Source organism: Eschscholzia californica, unplaced genomic scaffold (genome assembly GCF_041429995.1).
Source record: "Eschscholzia californica isolate CP2 unplaced genomic scaffold, dmEscCali1.0.p SCAF_1, whole genome shotgun sequence".
NCBI classification, from domain to species: Eukaryota; Viridiplantae; Streptophyta; class Magnoliopsida; order Ranunculales; family Papaveraceae; genus Eschscholzia; species Eschscholzia californica.
In genome coordinates, this window is record NW_028238198.1 from 68,146,879 (window position 1) to 68,158,564 (window position 11,686).

General features: G+C 33.7%; 1 protein-coding gene across 1 annotated transcript; it reads right to left on the reverse strand.

Moving 5' to 3' along the window:
- Positions 1 to 5,671: 5,671 nt before the first annotated feature.
- On the reverse strand, positions 5,672 to 6,800 carry LOC147568578 (uncharacterized). Its single transcript, XM_086654982.1, has one exon. It carries the CDS (start codon positions 6,584 to 6,586, stop codon positions 5,924 to 5,926), a length of 663 nt encoding a protein of 220 aa, XP_086511108.1. The 5' UTR covers positions 6,587 to 6,800; the 3' UTR covers positions 5,672 to 5,923.
- Positions 6,801 to 11,686: the final 4,886 nt, after the last annotated feature.

Sequence of the window (11,686 nt, forward strand, 5' to 3'; positions counted from 1 at the left end):
AGCAACAGCAACCGCAGCAACCGCAACAACAGGAACAACAACAATACATTCATCAACCGTATTCATCACCTATTTTATCATTCCATCAGGAAAACGAAAAAGAAGAGTATGAAGAAGATGTTCACGAAGAAGACGTCATTAATAAAAACGACCACCACAACCACAATCCTATTATTCCAAGAGAGAGAAATACGAAGGAGAAATCTGAAATCAAAAAGAGTTTGGGTCGGCAACATCAACCGATGATAATTTTACATCTTTTGAGGCTATGGAGTCTGCCTTTGATGAAGATACTACAAAGATTGGATTAGCTTGCTCGAAAGAGGGTCTTCAAATAGATCAAGAAGGTAGTGTTTATCTTTCTTGGTATGGTCCTACACCTCAGTTGCACATAACTGAACCCAAATTGATCAAGGAGGTTTTTAACAATAGAGATGGAGTATTTGTGAAGAACAAGGATCAAGGATTCTGTAGGAAGCTATTTGGAGATGGGCTTGTGACATCCCAAGGCCGAAATTGGGTCAAGCAACAAAAATTAGCTAACCAAGCATTCTATGCCGAAAGCTTAAAGGGAATGGCTCCTGCCATGATCACGTCTGTTGAGTCCGTGTTACAGAGATGGAAGCATGAAGAAGGCGAGGAGACCGAAGTACTCGATGAATATAGGGTTTTCATGTCAGAATTAATATCAAAAACTGCCTTTGGGAGTAGTTACGTTGAAGGAAAGAAAAATTTTGAGATGTTGATGAAGTTGACCTCAATTTTATCTTCACATTCATTCAAGGTATGGTTCCCTGGTATTGGAAACGTTTTGCCAACTAAGGGCGAGATCGAAGCAAACAACTTAGAGCAACACATACATGAGGATGATGTTATTGCTGGACGACTTTCGAAAATCCTTCCTGGTGTCGGTGGTTTGCTTGTGCAAATTGGACCTAATTTGTACCAGTTGTTCATTACGACAGTTGTTCATCTACATCAGCTGGAATCTCGAAAATTATTATCCGAAATTCCTCAGACCACCATGGCCGATATTATTGAAGGGGAGGTTCTTGATAACAAAAATACTAGTTTTTCAATGACGGAGGAAGACAAATTCGATGAGATTCGATTGAATAAGACTAACCAGAACAATTTATTTGATCCCTATACAATCCCCGGAGAAAAATTAGTGGTTTCGAATCATAAAATACTCCCTAGTCCATCTTTATCTTCACCTCTAAAAGAGGTCAATGATACGATGAGTTTTGCTACGTTATCTTTTGACAACCGGATTAGTGCATCCACCAAGTTCAGTTATTTTGAAATATTGGTTTGGGAAGTAACTAGATTACCAGTTATTGGTAGATCTTTGGTTAATAAACTCCACTATGAACGAGGGAAGATATTTATAGCTATTTTTGTAGAAGTGACGAACTGGATGCAGAAATTCAGAGTTGATTTTTCCATAACGATTAATCTGGTGTTTTTCATCGAATTACTAGATGACGGAAGATGTAGAAATTTGTTAGAAGTTTGTTTCTTACAATTGATTTTGCAAGATCTTTCGCATCATGAGTTTTGGATTTTAGTTGGTGATTTGATCCTTATTTGTCTTCTTCCTATTTCCGACAAATCTCGCGCAAAGTGGGAACTAAGGATTGCCTTCAAAATCGTCGTCAATGACACCTTCCACATCGCTGATATATATCCGTATTACCTGGGCGATCTGCTTTATGACAACACCAACTTGGGGGCAAGTTGTTCCGCAGCGGGGGAGTATGATGGCGGCCATCCTCCTATGGGCCTCACGGCTAGCCCAACTATAGGCCCAACGGCCTAGAAGTTATATTATTATAAGTTTCCTATTTATTATTTAGGGTTTCTATGTTTAGGAATATTAGCAATCAAGGAAAGTAATATTAGTAGTTATCTTGTTTCCCACTTTGAGTCTAATTAGGAAAGCATATTCTCTATATAAGAGAAGTTCAGTTTATCTTGTAAGACATTGAATTGAGTTATAAACAAATCCCTTGATTGCATCTTCTTTCTTCTTTATAGTTATTTTAGTTAATTCTTCTCTCTCTTCTTAATTCTAGTTGTTTCTTCTCTCTCTCTTCTTAAATCTAGTAATGGATTCTAATGTTATTCCGCTTCCGCAACAATCTACATCACAAACAGTCGCCGGGGGGTGATCTCTGGCCGGCGACTTCAATATTTTTCCCTCTTCCTCCTCCTTCTTTCTCCTTCCTTCTTCTTGTTTTCTTTTTCTTTTCTCTCTACTTCTCTCACTACTCGCTCTCTCTATAACATCCCTGGTGAAGCGTTCCCCTTCACCAGAAATGATGTTAGAGAGAGAGAGAGAGAGAGAGTAGTGAGAGAAGTAGAGAGAAGAAAAAGAAAGAAGTGAAAATAGAGTGGGTGATAGACACCCTCAAATTAGGCATTGCCTCTAACTATAGTTGGATCAATTTTTTTTGAACAAGTCGTCAGTGGAAAATACATTGTCTTTAACAAATTTAGACATGGTCCATAAAATTTCCCGTTGTTAAGCTATAGCCAAATAAAGGATTTACTATTAGTTGGAACTGAGTTAGATAATCTAATGAAGGGTGCGTCTAAAGATCATGGCATCAATCTAAATGTCTGAGTGACTAAACGCGTTATGTTTAAATATTTAAGGCAGTAGATATATAATACATAATTAAATAATAACTCGATAAAATAATTCTATATATATATATATATATATATATATATATATATATATATATATTACAAACTTTATCATTTACTTATTTTATTTTAAATTCTTAAAATAAAATAACTTTTACAATTTAAAATATACTTGAATTTAAATACTCGTAATGTCTTTGTTGATCTTTCAAAGAATTCATTACATCTATATGTTTTTGAAAAAAGTTGGATTCTGAAATGGTCCAATTCAAGAAGAAATAGAAGAGACTGAAGAAACGAAAACACTAATGAAAATATGGAAAGACTTGGGCTGCCTATAGAATTTCTAATTATCGACCAGATCCAATTTCTGGGGAAGTTTTAAGGGGACCAGTAGATTTGCCAAGCCCAACTTTACACCATGATTGGATAGATGTGTTCGTACTCAAACTTGTATCTTTTTCCATTTTGTTTGTATCAGTGGTAAGAATTTGAAGTTTTTTCATTTTCTATGATTTTTAACTTTTAAACACTGATATACAACTACAACATAGAACATGATATTCAAAGAAGATAATGTTGGTGTGATTTATGGATGTTCCTATAGACTAAAAAAGTTTGAAATGTAGGGGTAGAATTGCGGTTACTGGAGGGAAATCTCTAAATTCTAGTAGTTCAACAAAAAAAAAATCTCTAAATTCTAGTGGTGGTGAAAGTTTTTGTTTTATTTTGCTCTAATTAGTTTGACTCTGATTGATCGGTGAGCGCGCAGTAATTTGACTTGGTCAAATTAAATTGACTAGGTCAAGTGAAATGTGAGCGTCGAAAGGTAGAAATATATAATTTATTTATTTTTTAAGATGTTGACATAAACTCCAGAAAGCCCTGGGGGTCCCAGGTTTGAACCCCAGAGAAAGTGGATTCTTCGATTATTTGAATTGGAATTATTAGGGTATAAATAATGTAGTTGAGCTTTAGGCTATTGTCTTGTTGGACTATAGGCCCGGTCTTGTTTAAGTTTGAGTGGACGGTTTTCGAGCTTATCACATCTATGATGTATCAATGCCAAATGTAACGACTAACATAGATCGTAGTCGACATCCCAAAAAAAAAAAGGATTTATGAGTAGGAAAACATGGGGGTGCCCTTAGAACTTTCATGCTGAGGAAATCTTGTGACATTTGCATCTTATGTTTTTATTTTAAATGTGATATTTGAGAGGTTTTTCAATCTTTTTGATAATCATTACTTGACACTAGTAGTAACATTTGAATGATTAATTGATGGGTGCATCAATAGGTTGCTTTCCTTACTGGCCCCAATAGATATTTTCTTGCTATTGTCAAATAATAGGATCACGAAGATACACTTTGTGGTTAAATGTAGGTTTTTCGAGATCTGTCATTTATGATACTGGACCCTAACTTCACGTGGATGGCCTTTCATACGCGGCATAGTGTTTTGCAGATTTATATAATTATTTTTGTTCGGAGGACGTTATATTACTTTATAAAGCCCATGTTACATTTATTTCATATTAGTTTAGATCAAAGTAATTTAATCTAAAAAGAAGCTTCTCTCTTCTTCACCATACTTGCTCCCATGAGCCACTCTGACATAAACTCAAACGGCTAATATATTTGATATTGTAAAAGAATATTTCAACGAGTTTAGAATTTAGATAAAGAATAGTGTCACTGACTATCTGTCTATTTGTCTGGTACTATTATCATTTGACTCGATCCACACAAATATAAATCAGTGATTTGCCTGCGTCATTTTCTCGTGGACTCCAATCGATTTTTATGTTAGGTTGGGTTAAATACATTGCTTGAATAAATTACAATATTTGAGTAGGAACTAAGAAGTGACAAAAACCAAACCCAAAAATTCTGACATTATTTTGGATTGGTTGAATACACTTTCATTGGCACAAGATATTTTCAAATAATGAACTACAAGGCCCACTTGATATTAATAACCAAAGTGTCTCTGCTTACAAACAAAAGAAAACATCTATTTTGATGTCTCCATCTCAACAACTCCAAGTGAATAATAACAAAACTTTCATTCCTCTAGTAAGGGGATGAACTTTTGTTTGCAACTCTTTCTTTCAGTTTGATATGTTCTTTTGTTTTGTTTGCTTATATACATTTTTTTTATTGCAACTCGCGTTTAGGCTTGAGCAAGTATTCTTTGTGAAAATGTCTCGTAATTATTTAGAAAGTACTGATTTTTAAAATGATCCAAACAAAAAGTAAAAGAGAATGAAACTTTCTAAGCGCTTTCATCGTTTAGGAGATTGATTTAAGATACTGAATGAATAATGCAAAAGTGAACATTACTTTGGTTCAACGGTCCAATGTACTTCTCAATTGAAGAGACCAATATTCTAATCGTAACATTATCAAAATAAATCATGCGCAGTTTAGGGTAACCCCATCCCCACATGACAAGAAAATATATTAGTATAAAAATTAAGGCTAAACTGATGTGGTGTATCAAAGTTGGTTAACATGTCTCATTCGTCTTAACTTTAGGCCTTGGTGTTTAGCTTTCTTTTTAATTCCCGATACCAATAGGTAGCACGTCATGAATCCCAGCGTCTCAAAACTTGTAGAATAAATTTTAACTAATCATTAATGTTGCATTAATGCTAGTACTCTAGATCCACGAAAAATAAGTACCTTATTTAATGTTTCTTAACAAAGAGGGGCGTTCTCAACAAAAAAAAAGTTTAGGACTATCATGCCATTTTTGGACTATCCTCAAATGACCCTATTTGCCCTATAAATTTGTTTTTCTTTTGTTGAAGGCCCTATAAATTTGTTAATATTAAACTAAAATCAATTAGTAATGGTTAGGGTGCCTCTACATTGATACTGTATTATTGATTATGGGACTTAGAATTAGCTATGTGGGATTATTCTCACATTCTTGTAAGGGATGAAATTCAAAAGCAAGTACTAAAAAATGGGTTGGAAGTAATGACACATTAAAAAAAAAAAAAAAAGAATGGAAGAAGAAGAGTGTGATCCTATTTAATCAAGCTAGATCATAAATAAGGTACATATCTTCTCAAATATTTGCATGGCAGTTAAGTACTTACTGCCCATCACATTTTTGATTTTTCACAACCAAATGACCAATTAAGCAAGACAAGAACTTAGACTAGTTCAGAGTCATCTGATCTCTTCCTTATTTTCAATCTCTCACAGAGATAAAAGATAGATATATTACATGAAACAAACTCATCTAATTAAGCAAATCAAGAACTACTACTACTACTACTAGTACTACTAACTTTACTGCCAGATCCTTTGCCGGCGAGGATCGACAACAAAGCTTTCTTCATAATCACCAATGAGTAACAACCAGTAGTAGTACTTTTTTCATGTCTACTTCTAACAACACTAAGTCTCAATGTTGATGTAGGTGATGATGACCCAAAACTTGAATCTTCAATATCATCTCCTAATCTTGAATCAAATGAAGATCTAGTACTCGAAAATCGACTTCGTTTATTGAAATTATTATTCATTAATGTTCTAGTTGAAGATGATGAGAATGAAGAAGTTGATGATGATAGAATTGAAGGTGTACCACTAATAGTGCAATTTTTTCTTAACCCTAGTTTTGGAAATATAATGTCCAAAAGATTGGATCTTGAATTTTTCTTGGTTATGGGTTTTCTTTGGGAATTAAGATAGTAAGATGGAGGAGGTGTAAGAGGTGGAAGAGTGGTGTTAGAAAAAGGATGTTTAGGTGTACCTGGCTGAGACTCCCACATAAATGGAACTGAACCACTAGCAACTCCATAATAAACCCTAAATGAGTTAGAGTTTTCTTTGGATAGAAGCCTTGAGAAAAATTTATCATCTTCTTTGATTTGGAGTGACTTTTTTGGTTGATCAGAGTTGGTGATAAACATGTTGATCAATTCCTAGGGTTTTGGTAGTAAATAGGTGGGGAGCTAGATTTAGAGATCTATTTCAAAAAGTGGGATGATATAGGAGTAGAACAAGAAGAAAAAGACCTAGATTTAGGATTCACAAGGGAAAAGGGAGAACAACTTTAGCTAAGTGCTAGTGGGATGAGTCTAGCCTTTTGTCATATTTATGTGTGTGTATGTGTGTGTGTATATATATATAGAGAGAGAACTTCTCCAAGATGGGTTTCATATTTATTTATTAATCAAAAATCAAGAGAGATTAGATCTACATCTTCTTACTCTTTTCTTTTTCATTTTTCTATTTTTGTTATGTCCCTAAATAACTTAACATGGAACCCACTTGATCTACCACTGCCAAAACCTAAAGCTGTGTTTATTCTCTTTTTTTTTGGATCTAGATTAAATTTTATTTTATCTTCAAATCACTTGTATAGCAAGGATTCTTCTGTAAATTAGTCATGTTTTAACTCTAAAAGCTAATTAACCATAATGAGTGGACCTTAACTAACCTTGAGTTTTTGTGGAAAAAATGAGAAAGAATTTGAGTAAAAGGCTGGCATTGATATTTGAGGCAAAATTAACAAAAATGATAAGAGTACGCCGTGTCTTAGATGACAGGACAAAGAGTAATATCGTCTTTTTACATATTCTAGACAATAAGCCTCTTGCTTACTCTTGTTGGGAAAATGAATATAGGTAGATTTGAACAAGTTTTCTTTAAAATAGGTTTATGTATTACTCCTAAAGAACGTTTTATTTGAAAGTTGGTTGTATTAAAAGTTTGTTGCGGGGAAAGTAATACGAAACCAAGCTAAATTGATTTTTAATTAATCTATCTTATTGAAACTTGATAATCTAGTCTATGTATAAATATCTTTTGGTTTCCCATAAAATGGAAAAGAAAATGAAATCTTTTTCCTTTATACTAGTATTTATCATTTTTGGACTGATCTATAATTAATGCTAAAACATAATGAGAATCTTCTAAGTCATGTTTATCATTAATTAAGATATTTCTTTTTTATTTCTTTAATCATAGTATTAATTAAGTATTTTATTGTAGTACTTCCTTTCTTCCGATATTTGATACTTCCAATACTGATTGCAAATGTTAATTTACATGTTGATCCTAGAAAACATTCACAATTGCATAATAGTGATTTTGGCTAAGCACACATCTATTCTTAATGATTTTGACTAAGCACACATCTATTCTTACACTCATTTTACATTGGATTATATGATTCCTAAAGAATGTTCCTATAAATAGGGTATGCTGCATATATTATGTGCAACCCATACCCAATTATAAGGGTTTTTTGAAAATTTAAATTAACTAAATTTTCTTTTTTCTTCCTCGATTGACTTAAGGAGTACACTGAAAACCATGGCTTTTTCTAAAGCTAATATCTAGTATATAGTAAGCTCTCGACGTTCTTATATAGAAAGATAATGTAGCATTAGTCATATGAACATATTTCAAGTTAAAGTGTCTTCTGGAGATATTTTTAGTTGTCTTAGTCATCAAGAACTGAATATAAGCCAATAGTTTTCATTTTCGTCATTTTTTTTAAAATAATTACATTTAAAAAGATATGTGCTACATAAGTAATAAAACAACCTTATAGATTTGTACTGGAGATGCATAAAATTTCTAGGATCTCAAATTTCCCACTTAAAAATGAAAACTGAATTGAGATTTGATACTTATAACTAATAGGGAGTTATTTGAGTTTTGCCTTGGAGATGCTTTTAGTTATTCTAAGCAAACATAAGGAGCGGAATTTTTATTTATAAATAAAGAACTTATAAAATAATATAGTGCTAAAAAACATGACAACAATATGTAATAGTCCCGTCTGAACTTTCGAATTTCATATTACATTTTCTACTGGCATATGTTGTTAATGATATGCAATAGTCCGGTCTGTTTTGGGTATTGTTTCAAAGTGGCAGTTGTTTATGCTTCCTCCGCTCGGTTTTACTAGTGGCTATTCTATTTTGCCTCATGTATCTTGGTTGATATCTTTCTTGTGACTCATCGTTTCGTTATAATATATTTTGCTGTATCCAAAAAAACATGACATAAACAACTTAGTCTCTCTAATAATAGCAATGTATTTTCATGTTATCCCAAGACACTCATTTTTGGTCTGTAGTCTGCCCCATTTTCTATTAAGGATTTGTGGGAAAAGCATCCACCTTTGCACATACAATTTGATTAAAAGGCTCAACTATAGAAACAAGAAACTAGCAATCGGCCAGAGATTTTCCAACAAACTATTGGTCTTGTTTGTGGGCAGCTAGTAAGAGAAAATGTGGTTTAAGAGTCTGTAGTAGTTATAAAATAAAGTGAGAGAGGGACATCTAAAGATGGTCCCATGAACTCCAACGCTAACAGTTGAGGTTCATTAAATTTCAAGACATTTAATTTTGAAATTCTTTTTTTTTTTGATGAAACATTTAATTTTGAACTTATCATAAAGTTTTGATTTGTCGAAAAAATTTCATACCAAAGTACTTCACCTGTCTCTGTATCTCGAAGATCATATTTTGCTTGACATCGTTACTGACATTCATAATAACTAGGGCTAATTTTGGTTTGGCCCCCAATTTGTGACCAACTTCTTGTTTTGGCCCCCATTAGTGTCTGGCAGTCTGATTTGATCCCCCGAACTTTCTATTTGGCCTCCAAACTTTTTCTAACATCCCAATTCTACCCTCATGACATTTTTATAATTTAATTACTTTTTTTCTCTTTGTCCACTTCAACTCAATAATTCCACATCACCTTCTTCCACATAAGAGGTCCCAGAGGAGGTCGCCGGAGAAGGTCCCCGACCGACAACTTTTGTCGGCGACCTTCATTTTTTTATCTCCTTCTTCCCCAATCTTTCATGTCCTCCACATCCTTTCTCTCTCTATCTTCTCATTCTATCTCTTCCATGTCTCTCTCTCCCTCTTCTTCTCCTTCTTCTCTGTTTAGGCGAGGGGATTTTCCTTCGTCGGAACAGAGAAGAGGGAGAGAGAGAGAGAGAAAAGAGGAGGGAGGGAGAGATATGGAAGAGAAGAGAGAGAAAGAGAAGATAGAGAGAGAAAGGAGGTGAAGCCATAGGCGGAGCTCGGAATTTGAGTATGGGCGGGTTGAACTTATATTAAGGGTTCACGAAAATTTTTAATTTCTATACACTCCCTATCATAGTGCTAGTTCACATTTATATTTGGAAAAAATTTAGTATTTTGGCTGAACTACATCATTGTATCATTGGATCCATCCATATCTATCTTTTGTACAAAGTAGACATTATTGGGTTTGATACTAATAAAAATTTTTGTGGATGTTAATGTAGGAACTAGTTTAAAATAGTGAAGAACTTTATTGCTAGTAAGGGAACTAGTTTAAAATAGAAGAGAAATATACATAAAAATTTTACCTTAAAATAGTGAAGAACTTTATTTATGTTATATAGTTGTGGATGTTAATATATGAACTAGTTTAAAAAAAATATTACTAGTAAGGGGGCTCGAAGACACAACCTTATGGGTATAAACCTATTGCCTTACCAGCTGGGCTACTGAAGTCTTTTGTTAAAAAGCTCAACGCAAAGTATAAGTCAAGTGGGAAGACTGGGGTTACATCGTAAAAAAGCCAATAGAAGGGACCCGGGCTGCAGCCCGGCTTAGCCCACCTATAGCTCTGCCCCTGGGTGGAGCACATGAAAGATTGGGGAAGAAGAAGATAAAAATAATAGACAAAAAATGAAGGTCGCCTAAAAAAGTTGCTGACCAGTGGTAACCTTCTCCGACGACCTATTATGTGGAAGAAGGTGATGTGAAATTATTGAGGTGACGTGGACAATGAGAAAAAGAAATTAAATTACAGAAATGGCATGAGGGTAGAATTGGAATGTTAGAAAAAATTTGGGAGACAAATCGAACTGCCGGACACTTATGTGGCGAAAGCGGTGAGTTGGTCACAGATCGGGGGCCAAAACAGAATTAACCCTAATGATTATTTTTCTCAGTTAAATACTAAAGAAAATATTTTGTAGACGATACATGGTTAAATGAGTCAAAATTAACAAAAAAACTATAAACATTTAAAATTATCGGTACCTTCAAAATATTTATAAAGACTAAATACAATTTTTCATTAGATGTGATGAAATTTATATATTTAGAAAGGAAATTGTTAAGTTTGTGATCGTCAAACTCAGAACCAATTGGTAATGAGTGGAGAGGACCTAGATGTTATATTATTGGTTGCTAGATCACTATTCTCTATGTAAGATTATTCTCAGACGCCCCCTCACGTGTGGCGATGTTTGAGCCTAACACGTATGTCTTTTTTTGTTTTCAGGTGACGTGGAGCACGTGTGCCTTTTAAGCCTATCACATGCAGGCCTAGCTCTGATACCATGTTGAGTTTGTGGTTATCTAACTCAAAACAAATTGGAAATGAGTGGAGATGACCGAGACATTATATTATTGGTTGCTAGATTGCCTTTCTCCCACGTAGGACGATCCTCACATATATTTCCTTATCTTTCCAACCAAATCCACTTTCAATATTTTCTCTTAAAAAAAAAAAAAACATAAAAGAGGTCACACCGTTTTCTTTCATTTTCTTTACTCACATTAACAGATTCGAACAATTAACTGTTAGCAAAAACATTTTAATTTTTTTTGTTTCTTCCCGAAATTGCAAATCTTATAAAAGATGTTTGCAACAAATTTCAAAGTTAATCTTGGCTTTTGTAGTTTTCTGTTATCTCTCTCCCACTTTTGTTTTTGTTTGGTTAAAAATCTAAATATTTGTATTTTATTTGATTAAAAACTCAAATGTGATGCAATCAATGGAAATAGTACTTGAAATCCTCTTCAGACCAGTTTTACAAACCTTTTGCAACCAGTTAGAAATTTCAAAAACACCTAGATAGCTAAAGACAAGAAAAAAATAATGGTATATTTTCACAAATACAAAAATTTATACGGAAGTTATTTGACCAAATTTTCTGCATTGTTGTTGCAATGTTTAGTTAACTTAGATTAGTCTTCAGACTCGTGGTACGTAACTAC

Bases quoted from the DNA above. Each gene is read 5' to 3' on its own strand.
- LOC147568578 (XM_086654982.1), bottom strand. From the start codon at position 6,586: ATGTTTATCACCAACTCTGATCAACCAAAAAAGTCACTCCAAATCAAA.